Here is a 21358-nt window from a genome sequence, read left to right as displayed (position 1 = left end):
CCACGAGCACGGTGTTTGTCCACCACAAAGTTCACACGGCGCGAGCTGGGATCGAACCAGGGACCCCAAGCACCGGACGTGAACGCTCTACCACTGAGCCACGGCCCCCTCCCCCAAACCATAATGAGGACTGAAAACGATAGGAGAGGTGAGCGGAAACGATGACCCCCCAGTCCTTTTGCCTCTCCACTAAAAGTGCTATAGCCGTTCAAAAACTGGGTGGTTTTATTGGCTATTATTTACAATAATTGTATTATCAATTATTGTAACACAACAAAAATAATTACAAACTGCTTCAATGCCATTTTATATTTTTTGAACAAATATAGACTGACTATAAATTCCGTGCAAAATGCCACAATAAAAATGTTGGCTATAAAGCTCAGATTTTGCTTCAAATCTGGTGACACACAGGCCCACGCGCATTCTTCTGTCGATTATTTGAACTATTTCCACAGTGAAAACTAGATAGCCCATTGTTCACTGAGCAGCGTTAGGTACAAGGCCCACATCTTGACATTAAACTGAATTTTTCCATTTTTGGCACTTAGCACCAATTTCATTTTCAATCTACAAATGTCTATTTCCATTTTTTTTTTTTTTTTTTTTGTTTTATTAACCTTTAAAAAGTGGGACATCTTACTGGGGCATCCTGAATTTGGGATCTCCAAAACTACTTGATGGATCACCATCAATTTTGGCCAGGAAGTAGAGACTCAAAGCTTAAGAACCGAGTTCGTTGATGGAGGTGACACTCAAACGAGATGTGGCAGAAATCGATAATTTCTGGTTTTAACGTTGATCACTACAGGGCAAAAACGGTAATAGATAGCGAGAAGCGGAGTCCTGCAATCGATTAAGCGTCTAAAGAATACACTTCATGTCCATCCTTAAGTCTCTACTAAAATCACAAGTTCACTAAAACTTCTCGTTTCAATATTGATCTATATAGAGCAAACACAAGAAGAAATAACGAGAAGAGTTTTCGTTTGGGAATGGAATCGATTTAGCGTTCTAAAAATAAAGCCCATCTTCTCTCTTAACCTTCTATTCAAACCGGAAGTGGTCGAAATGTACAACATCCGGTTTTAAAACGTTGGTGGCTATAAAGTAAAAACGGTATTAGATAGAAAGAATCAGATTTTTCTCTAACCAATTAAGCGCCCCATCTCCACATAGATCTCCCTATTAAAACCAGAAGTAGCAGAAATCTATACCACTTCCGGCTTCAATATTGAGAAAATACCACGCCATAGAAACGAAACTCCCTCACGTGATATACACGTGACACCGCTACTTGTTTTACTTGCGGTCGATGCTCAGGCACTACGATTGTACAATCCGCAGCAAAAAAACCTGCAATATGAGCATGTAAGTTTATTGTGAAACATTATTAAACAGCGCAGGGAATCAACATAACGTCTAAGTGGCACGAATCACGCCAGAGAAACCTCGGCGTCCCCCCTCCCCCCTGCACACTTATTTTGGAGCAAAAGACTTCATCGTTTCACAATAAATTTATATGCTCATGTTGCAGGTTTTTTGCTGCGAACTGGACAATTCCTGCCCTGCTTAAACAACTTCTCTACATTCATGAACTATTATGAAGAATAAATTACATATATGATGAACGTAAAGCTTCCGAAACTTCAGCACATAGTGTTCTCTGCATTATGCTCCGATTCTGTTTACCCCAGGTACTCATGTTACAGAGGCATTGGAAAACGGATATAACGAAAAAAAAACTGTCCTTACCAGGGGTCGAACCCAGGCTGCTCAGCTAGTATGCTGAAGCTTCACCAACTACACCATAGCAACCGGGTCAAACGCATTCAGTAACGATTCCGTATGCCTTTCTGTGTTACACTAACTTCCTCTATTCACTAACTTATTCGTCTCTGCACTTTAGTTCCAAAAATTATTGTGCTAAAGTAATAAACTTAGGTCCCTGGACTATAATTTGTGACGTGATGTGGCCGTCCAGATAGGCAGACCATAGTATCGATCAGCTAAGAATGTGACATTACATTTTGAAAAGAAAGTTACAGCAAGAGCTTCTTTTGGAATAAATTAATAATTTCACAGTAAAACAGTACTACAAGATGAAAAGTATGAAACAAAATAGTGTTTAATTTGTAGCTGGAACTTGTGTGAGCCTGGGGACGAACTTGGTAGCAACACACGTGAGAATTGATTACACTGTTGCATATGACAGGCCGACAATGGCAGCAATATTAGGGACTGTTCTCCGAAAATCCTCATGCACAAGTTGCCGAATGGTTTTGAACATTTTCGGATGTTGTGCTCGTTCTGATCTCTCTTCGTCTTCCAGTGATTTGAACACCTCGAACGATTCATTGCGACATACTTACCGAACCATGTCAAGCGTCTCTATGGGATTTGCCCAGTCTCACACAATTTTTCAGGTTCGCTCGTTGTTTTAATTTGCTGTTCACGATGAAATCGCAGACGTGGTAACGCACGTGGTCAGAATAGCATCAGCTGTATAACTCCAGATACGCACACAACGATGTCCCAAGAGACATCGAAGGTCAGTGCTCCCTGTACCTGTGTGTGCAACTTTGCGCTGCCATCTGTAGGAGTACTACAGAAATAGTCTCAATACTTTTTCATACCATCTCATATATGGTATAGGTAAATATTTATAGAAGTATGCTACTTATAATGATGAGAAACTATTTACATACAGTATGTTTCAACAAATATGCTCTTCCAACACTCAAGCGCGAAATGAATTGCGCTATTTCAACAACAACAAAAAAAAAAAAAAAAAAAAAAAAAAAAAAAATCCCTATTCAACTTAGCTTGCTGAAATAACATAAAAGAATATTCTCCGTGAAACTGTGTCGTTATTATCCTATATTAAATTGGAAATTAAACTTTATAAATTCTTAGTGTTGTAAAAAAAACGGTTTTTTTTTCTAAGTTTTTTTTCAATAAAAAACGTCGTTCTTTTTCATGTTTTTTTTTCAAATGTCTGTTTTTTTTTTTCTGGCAGCTATTATTTATTGATGTATGTTGAAGATTATTGAAATAATCAATAGAACTTGAGTCGAAGCCCTCGTAACTTACAAATCGTTTGTTTCCTTGTACATATATACGAGCAAAATCGTGTGATTATTCCTTTCGGACCCAGATCATTTTTGGCGTTTTCCTACTTTGTCAGTTAGTGACGTATTCCTCAAAAACCATTTACCCTATTGATATAGTTAAGACGTTGTTTTTTTAGAAAAGGAATGTGGCTATTTTTTGGTGTATGTTACATTGCAGTGTTGCGAGCGGGTGGGAAATTACTGAGGGAAATGTAGGGGTGAAAATTTACAAAAAATTCCTAACCGAAATTCAAGATTTTTTGTATCTAGCACCACTGTTGCCATATGGGTCTAAGTCACCTAAAAAGATTCTTTGGTGCGTTGACAAGGTAGAGTGAAAACCTGAAGTCGCTGGCTTCCATTCAAAGAGAGAAAGAAAAAAATCTGTTTCCATACACATGAAATTTTGACACTTTTTACTCCTCAAAAGCAAAAACCAACAGATATGCCGACGCTACAGCTTCTCCAATTATCCTATTTGAAACTTTTTATGGTATGTTCTGTAGGCTAAAGAGAAGGCTTTCAGGTAGTGGTACATTTGTTCCAACGTAGCGAGCAAGAGGGAAATAATAGAGGGGAAAGGGAAATTTGCCGAAATTTTCACTTAAAATCGGGAATTAATTGTTTTGGCTGGAAACATTGCCATAAAACATACGTAAACTATCTGAAAGTAAACCTTGGTACCCTAAGAATTTATCCTACAAGTATCATTGCGATATCTAACAAAGTAAACATGAAATTTAAAAAAAAATCTCATTCTAACTCAGAAATGCACAATTTTCTTACCATTTACAGAACATGGTTTATTATAAGCCACAACTGTACTTCCCCTAATTATTCTACCGAAACTTTTTATGGTGCGCTGTGTCGGCTAAGGACGAGGCTTTCAGACAGTGGTACGTTTGTTCGAATGTAGCCAACAAGAGGGAAATAATAGAGACAAAAAGGGAATTTTCCAAAATTTCCTCCTAAAATCGGAAATTAAAATTTTCTGTAGCTGGCAACAGTGCTAGCAGACACACACAAACTATCTTAAAAGAAGCTTTGGTATCCCTATTATATACCCTACAAGTATTGTGACGATATCTAATAAAGTAAGCAGATCATTAAAAAATATTTCAGTCTACGTAAAAAAATCAATTATCTTTCCACTTAGAGAACAAGGTCTAGTGTAAACCTCAATTGTACTTCCCCTAACTATCGTATTGAAACTTTCTATAGTGCGTTGTGAAGGACAAAGACAAGACTTTCAGATACTGGTACTTTTGTTCCTATGTAGTCAACAAGAGGGATATAATAGACAAAACACGTAATTTTCCCCTAACATCTTGAATTAAAATTTTCCGTAGCTGGCAACACTGCTACCAGACAGACGAAAACTATCTTAAAATAATCACTGGTACATTACTAATATATCCTACAAGTATCATGGCGATATTTAAGAAACAATGCTTTTAATTACCAAAAATATATTTCGATAAACAGAAAAGTAGGGAAAATCAAGAGTTAGAACCTAAATCCGAATTTTTTGTGCGTCCCCTAATTACTCCACTGTAACGATATGTACCCGAGTTTGTTCAGTAAGAACAAATGTTCGACTGGCGTAAGTTGACTTGCATTGGGACGTATAGGTAGGTTTATAACAAAAATTTCGAATTTTTTGCCCAAATTTAAGGAGATTTTAATTTCCGTAGTTGGCAACACTGCGCGCAAGCCCATCCAATTGATGTCAACAATTAGGTATCCATCCGACGTATCTACCTGACAAGTCTTAAGAAGGTCTCTCTACAACGAATGAAGCTACAGGGGAAAAGTAATAAAGAAAATTCGAAAATTCTTGAACTTTTGACGGGTGAAATTTGAGAAGGAAATTCGACACACAGAAGAAGAAGAAACTAAAATGATAAACTATGGACCAACCATATTTGGCAAAAAAAATATATACCGATATCTTAATTAGTGACCATACAGGAGCGTATTAAAAAAGTGACACACGCGTATGTGTCACTTTGGCCATGTGGGTCCGAAAGGGTTACGAGTGTACATTTAATTACATTTTTTTGACTACTAACTTGTGTTGTTGTAGTAATTATAGTCTTGACTAATAATAATATCGTTGTTGTAAACAATCATAATCTCTCCTTTTTACATCTTAGTTCCAATACTGATGCTGAGAAATGCAGGGTGTTTCAAAATGAATATCGGGGAATTAAGTCTTCGTAGTAGGCCCTACTTATTACATTTTATGCACAATTATAAATAATACATCAAATAAAAGAACACCTCAAACAGTTTTTGCTTCAAGTGTTCGGATGTGAGCTTCATTCGTCACATGGCACACATTGAGTCAATAGGCGAGAAAGGCCCATAAACTTTCCGCCATATGGCACAAAACATTCAATTCATACAGACGGTTGCACTGTAACTACATATTCAGTCTTTGCAAAATTAAAACACACAAAGCTTTCTGGTCTCTAGTCTCCATCTTTGCTACTTACTCTTTCTAACGGCAGACAGAGGAAACAATGCATAGCATGCGTGTGTTCAAAATTGTTTGAGTTATTCTTTCATTTGATAATGCTTATAATTGTAAGTTAATTGTAATAGATACTACAAAGTTTCAAAACCCTAATATTCATTTTGAAACACCCTGCATTACTTCAAATTATGTCATTCTATATTCATGTCTTGTATGTACACTCATGTCCAAAATTATTGTTCCATGTCTATAAATATGTTGTTCTAGGAATATAATTTGATAACGAATCCGCTTGGTATTTCTTATAATGTTAGTGTGTGTATAATCGGCAAAGACATGTATGTGGAAAATTTCATGTCAAAACAGCAGTAAATAAGAACAATAAAACGAAAATGAAACTTTCTTGTCCATTTAGCAACATTTTCTTTTACTCTTTCTCATTTTCGTATTTATAATTCTTTTCCTTTGAAATTTACCATAAATATACATTTTCAGATTATACACACAGCATCAATATTAAAAGTACCCTGCAAAATCATTATCAAATTATATTCTTACAAGAAGACAGTTATAGATATGCGACAATCATTTTGGACATGAGTGTACATATCATCGGGCCTGCCCTAGGCAATTTGTCGCCCGCGCAATGATGTAATTTGCCGCCTCCCTCTTTCTCCAGAAAGAACAAATCTTAAAAGTCACGATCTTAAGTATGCTACTCCAGCATGAACAACGAAAGGGAAGGAAACTACACCCGCATTCAGAAAGGCTTATATACTTACTACAAATACAATATTGTTGTGTCTGTGTTTTTCTTTAAATATTAATCTATTATGTTAGTGAAAGATAAAGCAAATACATCTGAAAGATGGTAATCCATTTTATAGAATTCAATATCAAGTTTCAATCTCAACATATCAGTTTGCAATTATAGTGCAACTAGCTCTTTTACCTTCATTTCTTGATTTTCCTTCTACATCTGTTATTTATTTATTTTTTTAAAGTTTTTCCACCTTCAATGATAACGATCCTATTTGCGACAAAGACAAGAGAAGCTCTGCTAACTAACCAAAGGGGGCAGGCATTCGAGAATTGAGTTCCTGTATTTGACAACAATCAAGCAGTTTTTTCTGGGATTTATTTTACCATTTGCTTTAGCACTGATCATGAGACTTAAACTAATGAGACCTAAACATAATTTATGAATGTAGTATTCAAATAGAAGGTCAGCTTAGTGAATTTAGCTACCATGATCATGAAGTCTGTCTCCAACAAGAAATATTTATTTTAAATAAAATACTTATAACAGATATTGCAGCCCCGTGGAAATGCACGTGTTGCACATGTGATAGAGCCAGCAATGCATATCATATATCAAGTCGACACATTATTTATATATGATATTCAGAAAAAATATTAGTAGGCAAATTAGTTTTAGTTTTTACCTTTAGACAAGTTATTTGCGTTTTATACTGTTCGTTATATTATTTTCGTACTTATTAAAGGCCTACTTTCACGAAAAAAAAAATGTTTCTTTCTACTTTTATTTCTTCGTTGATATTGGTGAAACAATACAGAAACCCGGATTCTTAGTAGGTACACTACTCATATAAATTGTAAAATATTTGTACCGCATCAGTTTCTAGTGTTTAATTTATGTTGCATTTTATGGTAATTACACCTACATAAAAATACTTCAGACTTAAATGACGTAAGATACATTACAAATGACTATTTGAAAAAAAACGAAATTTAGAAAAAAAACGAGAGGCAATGTTTTTTTTTCTAAAAAAACGTACATTTCTGAAAAAAACGAACGGTTTTTTTCTATTTACAACACTATAAATTCTATCTTTAAAGATTCTTTTGAAAAAATCACAGTTTTTTTTTTTCCCTCCGAATCAGGAACTATTGGAAAATCCTGCTCCGAGATCCAACAACGCTTCTGGATACAGGATTGGTGCTTATTTGTAATACTTATTATGTATCCTATAACATTCATTAGCAAGTATCAATGTCTATATTTCTAGTTTACTAAGCCGGGCTTTACTACTTCATAATTCAATTAGTTCCCTGATTTCATCGATGTGCTAAATCACTATCAAAATTCCGTGCAATCACTGAGAACTGAACTCGGGACCACAAGACCAAAAGCATGTTAAACATTCCCACATACGGTACTGACCTAATAGAAGGATGAATTTTATCTCCTGGTAGAGAGACTTTTTTGGACTGATTTTCACCACCTTGGACAACTTGAAGGTATTCCGCAACAGCACTTCGCGCCATAGCATCTAAGCTTCTCGCTTCTTCATCACAGACCCAACAATGGACACCTCGCCTTCCAGAAAATACCCACAAAAGGTGCTGGAAACCAAAATCGTCTGTAAGAAAAGAATGATATACAGGATTAGTATTAATGATACGCAAAGAGTGAAAAATACGAGACTGTACAGGGATTAGAGCCCGGGATCTTCGGCATACCGTGCATTAACCATACGTTACCGACTCCGCTCCCTCAACAGCCATACATTCCCTCATGCTGAGATCGGTATTCACCAACTCAAACTACATGGTTTGTGCAGTTCTGGTCATAAAAAGTGGGACTGCCTTCCAGAGATTAAATCAGAAAAAATGACCCTACATCCTTACGAATTCCCTTTAGATCTGGCTTTTTTTTCCCCCTGCATTTTCCCCATAGTCAGGGGTGGAAATTAAATTATAATAACTGCATTATGTATATGATAATTTCGTTGTAGACAAACAAAATACCTACAAATTATTTTACGGTAATTTTAAGTATTTTACGGTAATTACGGTAATTTTAAGTCGGTAATTTTTACGGTAATTTTACGTTATTTATATTTTAATCTAGAACGATCACATAAGTGATGGGCGTAAGGAAAATATCGTAATTACAAACAGGCTACAATGATTAACCATCTGATTCACACGATTTGCTAACTGTTTCACTCCCAGCTCCAGAGTCCCCAAAACATACTTATCTTCTTTGGAGACAAAACTACGGACTAATTTATGAAAAACCCATTGAAGTCAACAGGGTTAAAGCAGGAATATTTGAAATCATTCTGTATGAATTCAAAATTAATAAGATTTATGTACTATATTTGGTTGGCAAGATTTGAATTTACCGTCCCCTTCAGGATACCAAGGTTATATGAGACGGGGAACTACAGGTTTACGTTGGATCTAAACCACATATCTCCTACTGGAAACTGTAATATATTTTTGTATGTGTTTTTTTTTTATATTTGCAGTTATTTTTAATTAAATGAAACTGTCCCAATTTGTAATTAAAATTATTCTAATATTCTTCTATAAAAGTGCCACAAAAAGTTGCACATACTCTACGTTGAATGTTTAGTTATCATGTATGGTTCTGTGCAAACAAGATATCAGAATTTCTTAGGCCTCTCATAAATGTTCTCTTGTCGGTAGAATCTCTCTAACCATGCTAAGATGTATTCATATGGCTCACTTGGATCTTTTTGAGTAATTGAGGAAATCAATGTGAAATATGGAAATATCGCACAATAAAGGACTCAATACGTATCAGCGTATTTATGTTTAAGAGTTGTATGGAAGCTCTAAGCCTAAACATTGTACGAGGGGTGACTGAAAAGTTTTGATCCTTAAAGAAACTCGTAGTTGCGGAACGTAATTAATATACACCATACAAACTGTTCTCAGATTGTGTATGCTTGATTATCAATACTATGTGCAATCATGCATGTGACTATCATACGTAAATTCTGAGCACCACATATCTTCCTCTTTTTTTCCCCTTAAAAATCGTGAAATCTTCCTCTTTCTCTCTCTCTCTCTAAAGAATCTGTGTAAGAAGAAGATGTAACCCCGAAGACAGCCACAGGAAAACAGATGGTTGAAATATATCAGTTTTATTGAAGATTCACACAATTACAAAATAATAAAACTTTAATTTGTAAGTTATGTAAAATGAAATCTGCCATATTTTTATATTAAAATTTGTTACCTCTCAAAGCTGTATCCAGAATCTTAACTGCTAATATCAGAAACTTCCAGCATTTCTGACACACTTCTGCTCCACTACAACACGTTCTCACGTCATCATAATCTGTCATGTCAATATCAAAGACAAGTTCCTTTTCTAGTGGATTAAACACTGATACCGTGCGATGATCCTTCGGCCTAGAAGAACAAATTAAGGTTCATAAGGGTACAATCAAGGGTAAAAGTGCGGGGGATACTTCAAAAATATGTACGACGTCCCTCCAGTTCCTAAGAAATTAGAATGGGCAAAGATAGGCAAGGGGGACGGCGTGACGTCATGCCGCTACTTACCGTCCCCCTACCTTTTCAGATCCACTTTTACCTCTGGGTGTACAATTAAACAGTAAGAAGAAAGTAAATAGTTCACATCTGAACTTATATAATAAATTCTAGCTTGCTGTCAGTTTAGTGATTTAAAAAAATGTTTCAGGTGATAGAAAAAGACAATCTTGCGAAATACATGATAAATAAATCTTTGCACATTCTATTTTAACATGAATACAACATTCACTGGTATTGTTGGGTGAAATTGTAACAATATTATCGAGCAAGACTAGCTTCGTTGGTTTGGATTAATAAGTTACCTCTAAGCCTTACCCGGGCTTACGATCCAAAGTTTTAATGACGGACAATGCGTATTATTACTCTGTACAAACCGTTGACTGTAGTCACAAGTATCAAAAAAATATTTCTGTCCTGCGTGTTCTATGGACGTGAAGCTTGCTCATTTAAAAGCAAAGAACAAAACCTGACAATTTTCAAAAACAAAATTCAAGAAATATGACTTCTCACAAATTCCACAATATCAATTCGTTGTTCAAATGCAAACTGCCCCGTTTCTGTCACAAATGTTCCTTGTTACCACAAGCACTGATTCAATACATAACACATTGCAACAAGTCAACAATTCGAGCTTCTCACAACAACTGACGCACGAACATGCTGCTGCATTCAACTTTCTGATAAAAATGCATGTGTAGCCTACTTCCGTGACAGTATTGTCAACAATTTAACTAGGGATGATTAACCAATATGTGAGACGTACCGGTTTTATGTGGACACTCTGTATATACAATATATAAGATGCACATGCAGTCAAAATCATAAAATTTTAATATACAATGAATTTAATAAAGGATTTTATACAGGGATAAAATGTGACATATCATAAATAAAAAAAAAAGATTATAAGAAAAGTAATTCATATAATTAAACAAAATTCATATTAATTAAGATAAAAGAAGAGATGTAGTATCAGATCATGCAACAACAAACAAACAAACAAAAAAAAAAAAATAATAATAATCACATGGCACTACTATAAATTAAATAGGTACCGTAACACTAAATGATCTTTAATAACTAAGTTCTGAACGAACTTTTATAAATTTTGTTTGAAAAATACCTAGAATAGTATAAAATTTACTCGTATTTGCAATATCAATGGTTTTATATTATAAATAGACGATTTTGCAGTAGAAACTCAGAGACAAAAATAATAAAATTTCTCGTGTTACAGTAAGGAATTCTTATGGAAACAAAACCATCAATGAAGAAACCCCATAAAGAATATCATGAAAAATCTAAGATCAAAAGATATCACCTGTCGGCTAAAGACAAGAGATGTAATTCTTTGGATATACGGTACTAAATAATTTGTATCTTTGAAATCTTTGAACTTCCATCGTAACCAGGTTAGGAAGCTATTCTGAATAAACTCAACAGTATTTACAAAGTATCTGACTTCATTATTCCAAATCAAGTACCATATTCCAACAAAGCTATTTTAACATTGACAATTTTTTTTTCTGACCTTAGATATAATCACCTGTGAATGTGTTTGAAAGAATAATTTGTTATCTAAATTATTCCGAAATCTGTAACATACGTTCCACATTTAATTCCCTGAATATCTATTAAATTTATAAGACAAAAGATAATTTAACTGGTAAGTCATACTTTTTTTTTTTGACTATATTCAAAGATAAGAAATGATTCTATGTCCATGTAACTAATATATTAATGTTTTCTTGCAACATTACTAGATTTTGGACAATATTAATTTCATTAATGATTTTATTGTCATCAGTATACTTCAAATATTTACAGGTTAACCTACCAAGTAAATCATTTATATAAAATAAAAACAGCGAGGGACTCAGGTTATAGCTCTGAGGTACTCCAGATATTGTCATAAGTAGAGGAAGTATAGCCATTAAATCTAACTCTAAATTTTTCGTTATTTAAATATGAATCTAACCATTTTATTACACGATTTGACAGTATGTACTTGTACAGCTTACTTATTAATAAATGAGGATAATAATAATAATAATAATAATAAGAAGAAGAAAGCATATTGTAATATCCTATGTGATGTCGTAAACAAACAGTTCCACCCTTCAATGTTTACAAACAACACCACATGGTTCGGCAAGAGGATCTTCCACCAGAGGGACCTGTAATCACATGCAGACGACGGCTTCTGGCCCCTCCCATGGAGCAGAAGACGACATCGGAGCAACAGCGCCACCGCCACCCAAAAGGACCCTATAAATTGGATGGACCAAGGCAACTCGGGACCAGTTCTCTGGTGACCCTCCTCTAGTCTGCTACGGGACTCTTGGAGTAACCTAACCCCAGGCCTCTAGTCTGCTACGGGACTACGCCTATCCTATCTCCTGGCTTAGCCTGCTACGGGGCTCTGTCTGGGTATCCCATCCTCAGCCGCTTAGCCTGCTACGGGGCTCTGTTGGCAACTTAACCTGCCTCTGCTTGCTACGGAGCATTGGTTCCTTAACTCCACTCCTCTTAGCCTGCTACGGGGCTCTGTTGGAGATCCTGTCTGCGACCACACGGTCAAAGACTACCTTTTACTCACCCTTTTAAATAGAGACCAAATTGTATAGTATTTTGTACAAATACTCATATAGTGGATTTTTATAATAAAACTGGTAGTGGGAGTCGATTCCGGACACTCTTTTTATTATCTGCTCTACCTCTTCCTTATATGAGACGAGTTTACACAAAGTTTTACAATATAAATAATTTTAACTTTCCTACATAGTTACCATATAAGTACAATTCAGACTAGATTATTTATATGTATTTTTGACTTGAATAAGCTAATGAAATAAACTGACCTGAATGAATATATTGCGCCAATATCTATCTTAAAAGGACACCGTTTTTGGATTTCTTTCTCCATTTCTTCTTGGTTCGCGAAAGATTGGTACCTGATATACACATCATCAGCTAATGTGAAAGAAAACTCACGGTGCTGGAAGTAATTCTGCTTCACTAGGAAAAAAGAAACAAAATATTCTCTTAAGTTTGATTACATTTGTTACTGTCCAAGAAACACAAGGATAAATTGCTCTTTTTTTTTAAAAAAAAAAAGTACATTTTTTAAAAAATATTTTAATAATAATTTCATATTCGTGTAGCGAGGGGAGTGTTAATAGGAAATCAAATAGTTTAAAGTTTTAATACTTAACTATTTTAACACAGAAGTCTGGCATAATTTTGTTAAGATAAATAACCACTAATCTCTTTTTATGGGCCATATTGGTTGACGATACCACTTATTTAAGAAATGTAATCGTGTTGAATGACTGAAATTTCTAGTTCTACTTTCGATGATTATGTACCTAAGCTAAATGAGATGATGATGACAAAAATGAATAAAATGGTGGAATGAAGAAAGTGGAAGGAAGTAAAAGCAGCTTGAGAAAACCACTCACACGGTGACTGTGCACCATAAACCCAACTTGATGCGAGATGGGAACAAACCAGGGGCCCTCTACCATTAAGCCACCATGCTCAGGAAGTAATCATGAATGATTAAGATTCCCAGAGCACATAAAAAGTTAGAGGATGTCCAACAAACAAACAAACAAAAAAATCTTATTAATCCTTATTAACAGTGTTCCCAGATTGAGCTACAAATAGTTGATTGCGCGATTTTTCAAGTGCTCTCGCTGCCAGAATTGCAAATTGGGCCACACGCTACTTTTAATTACCTGGAAGTATGGACATCCTCTAACATATGCACAGAAATGAGTTTGTTTCGCCGTGGTGTTATTATGCAACAACGGGGTTATGCTGGAAGAAGTCACATAAACTTAAAGCGAAATTCAAACCGCTTCTCTGCTTTCATCCAAGAGAAGTTGTTCTCCATTTGAACTCGAAACCGGGACTAATTGGCCACAAATGCGATACGTCTGCCGACTCACTCACGAAGGACTCCTCATAAAAATACGTTGTACTGATCTTTACATATTTGTTAATATAATTGTCAAGAGTCATTTTACAAGGACAAAAAGCGAAACCGTTGCACAAGTGAAACCATTATACAGAATTATATATAAATCGGGAATGTGCCGCCTTAGCCATTGGGAAAATCCTGTTATTTTCCCCACCGTCCCCAACAGTCCAAAAGGCCGTCGCTGCCTGACCATTGCCAACCCAGATATGTGACATTTTTATGTTTGGACTATAAATAGTTCACATTCGTTACTTTTTAAGTACAACCTCGCTACTTTTTAATCTTCAGACCTAGCAACACTGCTTATTAAGTGTCATAATTATTAGTGACTCTTAATAAATTAAGTTATTTTGACAATTCAAATATGGGTCCATTCCTCACTTTAAGCTCGTTAATGGTTGTTAAACTTAACAACTTTACAAAATTTCAAACACGAATACGATAATGAGAAGTATTTTGAATGGTTGCAAAAGTAACCATCTGAGAGAAATAGTTGCTGAAATTACAGGCAAGACAATTAACAGAATGACTTCGCACTTACAGTTTCCGTAGGTGAGCCATTTGTAATATGGTCCGTACGGAAATAATCTCTTGTAATACAAAGGAAGAAGGTCTGACATCATATCTGGATCAAACGTCATTTTACTTTATCTTCTTCGCACCCAGATATCTGAAAAAGAATAGATAAATAAATTATAAGAACTTATTTTCAGGTTTGCTTGAAATAGCTGAAAGCAATTTTTATCATAATACCAAGAGCCAATATATATCAGTATTTCAGAATTCCTATTAAGATGTACAGTAAATTATCCATGAAAATCCGCTGCACTACTTTCCAACTTTCCGGATTGGATAGGGCCAGTGAGAGTAATTATGAGACAGATATCACAACTCTTCCACGTTACTCAGCTTACATTGTAGTTTTGAAAGCAGTTTATGGTGCCAATAGAGTAACAATTTGCTGCCAAGAAATTTCCTGTTATCTCATAAGTTGAGGGGTAAATGTCAAATTTGTGCTGTCTCATAATTTCCCTCCAAAAGCGTAATTACGAGACACCTGTTGTCCCCAGCTTTCTGTATGTGATATTGAGGTATGAAGGAGTACAATTTGAGACAAAGAAGTCTTCGTTATTTTGTGTTTATTACATAAAAATATACAATTATTTTGCTGAGTTAAAAGAAAATAACTAAGAAAGACAGTGGAAATAGCTACGGATGTTATTCTAACATTTTTGTGAGTTGACTATAATACGCCTAAAGGCTAATAGCCTATATTAGATAATTTCAGGTTAGAAAACAGGCTTATGAAACAAATGTAGACCAAGTTCTAGGCTGTTCATTAAAAAACAACTTAGGATACTTCTTTTTCTTTATGTTTTAGTATATTCATATGCAGTCTAGGCTATTTTCAACAAAATAATGTAGGTTTACAATTTTGAAAGTGACTAAGAAACAAGATTATAGGACTGCTTAAACTACAGAATACAGCTTTTTTGAAACTTAACATACTAGGATACAGAGACAGATTCCAGTTATCTGTCAAATACATTAATCTAGCGTGCGTCTCATAATTACCCTCCATATAAGCAAAATTAGATAGAACAACAAAAAAATTTGTAACTCTGAAACGAAAGCCCAAAGGACAAATTCAACTTAACCTCTAACTGCTGACCTACAAGGCTTCCATCAACACTCATTGGTTTTACAGCAGTGATATTACTGCACGAATTGATATAGAAGTTCAAATTTCAAAACTTCTTTTAATGAGTTTGTTTAAAAAAAAAAAAAAAAAAAAAAAAAAAAAAAAAAAAAAACTGGTACAGTCCGCAGCAAAAAACCTGCAACATGAGCATGTAAGTTTATTGTGAAATGACGAAGTCTTTTGCTCCAAAATAAGTGTGCAGGGGAGGACGCCGAGATTTCTCCTGGCGTGATTCATGTCACTTAGACGTTATGTTGATTCCCTGGGCTGTTAGGCGTAATTTCGCAATAAACTTTTGTAAACTGAAACTTAAAAATGTAGAAAGAGCATTGTAAAGGATTTTACTAAATGCCTGTGCTCTTTATTTGTATTTACCTACAGTGGTTGAAGATCAATGAGGGGTCTCATAATTACCCTTACTGACCCTATTAATCACAATCCTCCTCCTGACACATTGGTGGCCAATCTTTTCACGCTTGAGAACTCGGTATTTTACTTTGATCAGCTAGACTGAGACCATATGCTGGTAACATTATTTTGAATTTCTGAGAAAATACATTGAAGAGTAAAATAACCGTCCCTAATATCGGAGTCCCGTTCTCTAAATTCAAAATTTTGTTACATCGCGGATAATATCATTATTAGATTTTTTTTTTCGCACTGGAGAAACTTTCCTTATTTCAGTTTCTACATTGATTTTTTTTTATTTATTCCGTAGTTGTGTTGCTTCCATAGAAGTTATGGATTCAGTGACTTCCGGCACTTGTTCGATATACGTAATTCACTCCACTCTGAATCACGTATGACCAATCTCGAACAGGGTACTGGGAGTCTGAACTAATGGTGAATACGTCTCAAGAGGGTCATTATGGACAAAAATCGAGTTCTCCTTACTGAATAGTAAAGGGAATAGGGAAATGTGGTATACATTACACGTACGCAGCAGACAGTTCATTTGCTTACTGTTCTCGTAATGGGGACCGCGGTGGCTCAGTGGTAGAGCGTTCACCTCTGGTGTTTGGGGTCCCGGATTCAAACCCTGCTCCCGCCAAGTGAACTTTCTGGTGGACAAACACCGTGTGCGTGGGTTTTCTTGGGGTTCTCCCGTTTCCTCCCACTTTCTTCATTCCACCATTTTAATCATCTCATCATCATCACCGTCTCCTTTCGCCTAACCGGCATAATCGTGGGACGTAAAACTAAAAAAAAAAAATCATGTTCTCGTAATGGGGCTGCGGTGGCTCAGTGGTAGAGCGTTGTTCATCTCTGGTGCATACGTGCAAAAACTACAATGCAAAGACACAAACCAACCTATCCTAGGTGGCCACTAAAAAGCACGAATGCTAACAATCAGAGCAGGAGCGCAGCAGTGGGCCGAACGGAGCGAGGGAATGTGTGCGAAGGGAGCAGGTGCGCCAGCGACGGTGGGTATACTCGTAAACGAGAGTAGTGACATGTGGGTTTTGGCGATCATATAAATTTCAATACCTCTTGTCATGGTATCATACTTCCAACGCTTCACTTGTTAACATACAATACAGCTTCTGTACACTCTGCAGAAATACATTCCCGTTCAGTTAGAAGTCACTTACCTTCAAAACTGAGGTTGGTAAACTTTTCCAATTTCAAGAAGAAAATAGTGTACAACAGTTTCCTGGGATTTCCTTTCCTTAAATAAATACTCATCTAAATAGCTCTCGAAATGCTCCCCCTTCCCCAACGCCATGCCTTTCGCGCTACTATATTATAAGAAATGTACCTCTCCGCGAAATACTCCTTCCACCTCCACATATAGTAGCGCTTACATCAAAATCAACTAACAAAAACAACAACAACTTTCTTCACTTTTATTATTTCGCTTACCTCACCTTCACTTATTCCTAATCACCAACGTAAATAAATTCTCCAAATGACCCGGTAAATTTCCTAAAATTGGTCCGGCGATACGACAATTAACGCTTTACAAATATCTTAATGTGGTTTCGTAGTGTTTCAACGAGTATAATACGCACGAATTAACATTCGTATCCAGAAACAAATCATCTGTCGTAAATATTCTTGTAACTACTCAGAATTGTCAACAGGAATGCGACTCCCTATACAAGTTGTAAAGGTTTCACATTAGTACCTCTACTCCTATAATCATAAAATTCAACTGCGACGGTATAAATTAATATCTAATACAGTTCTCTTATATAAAGTCTCTCATTTTAACGATAAAATGACGACGGCACAGTGTAAAGCTGTAGTTAAATCAACACTAAGGAGTGCAATATTACTGCAGGATACATGTAGTAACTGTCTATTGGTGAAACTATTCTCAATCAGCACCACAATTAGTAGTATCACTTAACCCAAACCCCGTAAGTCGAAGATTTTGTCATGCCTGCCCAAGACTTCGTGTGCACTACAGACTGTTTGATGCGATTTTTTTTATTTACAGTTTGCGCGAAATAAAATTACTCCCTAAAACAAAATTCTACACCATAAATTCATAACAATCCATGCCGTAAAATATGCCGAAAAACAAAAACTGGCAAACGAATATGGCAAAAAAAAAAAAAAAAAATTATCAGCTAACCCTACACTTCAAAAGCTCGTCATATTTTCAAGTAAAATTAGAAATATACATTTACTTTTTACCTAGTATTGAAATATATAAATGGTGCTGGTGTAGTTTTGGCAAACCGCATTTTCAAGATTTACAGGTAAAATTCAGTACGTACTGCGCATGAAGAAACATATTTTTAAGGCTGACAACCAGGAGCGTCATTTCAGACTTTGCTTGGGGGGGGCAAGAGCACCACCGACATAAGAATTTCACGTTTTGTACTAGTATATTAGTAGGCATCGACTAAAGTATATGCATTCCTCAAACTCTTGGGGGGGGGGGGCAATTGCCCCCTCCTGCCCTCCCTAAATGACGCCCCTGCTGACAACAAATTCTGCAGACGACAGGGGACATAAGTAAATACAAAATAATACAACTGTATTTTATGCTTACGAGTGGAGTGACACTAATATAAAATCATTACAAGCTATTGAAATTCATATTTCTGCCAAAACCCATTTCTTTTCACTATCGTAACTTACGCGTATACTCAGCGCTGTTAATGCGCATGCTCCCTTTAAAAGCAGCCCAGCACTACCGCGTAAGGCCCCAGCTTCGCCTAGCCCTGACTCAGTTAGATAACATTTGTGGTTTTTAGTGGCTACAGTATAGATTGGTTCGTGTTCTCCGCACTGTAGGGTTGGGATAGATTTGGACTTGGGGGTCCCAAATCAAGCAAAAACAAGATATTCACAGGAGACATGAGTTGATGTTATGGAAATAACGGGTTAAATTTAGAGTTACCCCTCCGGTTTTTATAAAAATCAGGAAAATGTACAGGAGAAATGAGAAAGGAAATGATAATTTGAAGTTTTTATTTGATGTTTAGGAATGCAAGTTCGGCAGGAGAATTATGTTTAATGCGAGAAAAGATATGTGGAAGTTAGTACTATTTGCCGGATGCGGAAGGTTTCAGCAGCATGCTAGTTGTAAAATATGGTGAACAGGTGTAACGGATGCGCAAAAATAATGAAGAAAATCTTTTAAATTTTTGTAAAGCCCACGGAGTACTGAAGTTACGTGAAATGTAACGATTTCTAATACTTTATGCATTGTTTTCTATAACAAAGTCCAAGGGCACCTTCAGACTGGAGGGGCAACTCTAAACTTAAGCCGAAATAACTAAGTGAAGGTAAGTACGAAGTTAACCTAATCTGAACAAACCATAGATACATAAAATATAGCAAGAAAGCCGATCTCTACAAACCTTGAAATGAAGTACTAAGTTAACCTAACTTAACCGGGATAGTTTTGGATTTAGGGGATCAGGTTAAAGAAAAAAAATGTTACAGATGAAATGATCTGATGTTACAGAAATGTAATTAGTAAGTGAAGGTAAATACTAAGCCAACGTAATGTAACCTGGACAAACGAAAAATACAGAAAATATAGCTCAAAGTACTCAATCAAAAAATTCTCTTCCCACTTCTCAAATCCAAAATTATGTCCTATAGTTTTTGTCATACAAACGGAAGCCGTATTTATGCGCAAATCGTAATAGTAATTTTTCAACAATTACATCTCGTGGACCCCTTGAACTTTAGCTATGCCAAGAGGAATATTTTCATCTTGCCCAGCGCAAATGGTTTACGGAACAAGGAAATTACCGGTAGTAAATTATAATTTTTAACAATAATCGGATATAGTATACGAGAGTGCCTCATCATTTAGCGAGGACTCACGAAGTGCAGTCTTTTAAGGATTATTCATTGAGGATATAGGAACTTGAAAATGAGGTAAAAATGCGACTTTCATTTAATTACTGAGTAATATAAAATAAAATGTACATCGGTTTGCGTTGCGTTTCGTTGTGTTTTATGGTATGCGAAGAATAATAATGTGCCCTTGTACGTAGTGTATGAGTATATGTGGGGAATTTGAAACACATATCGCATGTCACGTGCACGTGGATGCTTCTTACTACTTCTAAATGTAATAAAATCATTTTTATACGTAGTGCAACAGTAGGAAGTATCCACGCGCACAGATCATGAGGCACTGTTGTATACTATTACCCAATAATCTAGAGTGGTGTGTCAAAATTTAACCTGCACGATATAATATTAATTATATTGAACCAGAATAAATAATTATAATAATATTGAACTTACCTAAAATTCAGAATCACTGTTTATTTTGATCCTCCTGGAAAAATTCAGAATCCAGCAGAAGGCATCAAAATTTGGCGGTCTGCAAAACAAGCAGTGCTGCCAACAGGATCATATAAAATTCCACCAAGGTGGTGAACAAAACCTCCAGTCACCTTCTTTATCATAAATTTAAAGTACCAGAAAATAAACACTATTGGATAGTTATTAAGTGTACAATAAATTAATAAAAGTGTATTATTAGTAAAGTATTGAAATTGGATAGTGAAAAATTATAGGATGAGAGATGTGACACGAAGACGAACCTCCATAATCTTGAAACACGATATAGTTGCATCTGCAGTAATATTTATAAGCAATCGCCTATCTAGAACATCTGAATGTGTTTACTGCAGCTTCTATGGCATAACAGTTTTACAATGCATCATTTCTCGATACATATTATATTTTGATATTTTATAACACATACGTAAATATTGTTTTGGCGGTGCAGTTTTACTATTCGGATTCATAGATTGTTAAACGTACAGAAATTTTTGGGGGCATCTTTAATTTGCCCATTTCATGTAGAGAACAGAACCCAACTAACCCCCGCGATACTTCTAACCCGTTGCTGCTGCTACTACTACTACTACTTCTACCACTACTACTAGTACATATACTATAGATCCATGTAGTAAAATTGCATGGTTTTCGCAATAACTACGTATCGACTACGAGCATAAATCTTGGGTGCCAGACCACAGATCAACATACCCTAACGCCAGAGTCCCGCAAGAGAATTACATCCGCGTTGACTCAGTGCTAGAACATTCAGTCTGGAGAATACAGTTCCTAATTCGATCCCAGATCGCGCCAAGTAGCTTTGTGATGGACAAGCACCGTATGCGCAGGTTTCCTGAGGGCACTATCGTTTCCTGACACTGTTTTCATTCCGCCGTTTCATTGTTTCTCATTAATACCGTCTCTTATGTCTTCCACGGCATAATCATGTGATGCACCACAAGCCACGCTAAGCAGGCAAT

At 35.8% G+C, this 21358-nt stretch overlaps 1 protein-coding gene across 1 annotated transcript in view; it reads right to left on the bottom strand.

The window, feature by feature from the left end:
* Positions 1-20488, bottom strand: part of Prim1 (DNA primase small subunit) — a 31084-nt gene extending 10596 nt beyond the window's left edge. The window contains exons 1-5 of the mRNA XM_081746716.1: positions 20337-20488; positions 14454-14582; positions 12789-12945; positions 9608-9783; positions 7778-7976 (exon numbers count right to left, since the gene is read on the bottom strand). Coding sequence (XP_081602842.1) covers positions 7778-7976; positions 9608-9783; positions 12789-12945; positions 14454-14553 — 632 coding nt within the window. The 5' untranslated portion in view covers positions 14554-14582; positions 20337-20488. The remainder of the gene's footprint in view (positions 1-7777; positions 7977-9607; positions 9784-12788; positions 12946-14453; positions 14583-20336) is intronic.
* Between the last annotated feature and the right edge of the window lie 870 nt (positions 20489-21358).

This window comes from Thermobia domestica, chromosome 18 (assembly GCF_964235325.1).
Source record: "Thermobia domestica chromosome 18, izTheDome1.hap1.1, whole genome shotgun sequence".
Taxonomy (NCBI): Eukaryota; Metazoa; Arthropoda; class Insecta; order Zygentoma; family Lepismatidae; genus Thermobia; species Thermobia domestica.
The sequence above is the reverse complement of the archived record's forward strand: the minus strand, read 5'-3'. Positions and strand labels throughout refer to the sequence as shown.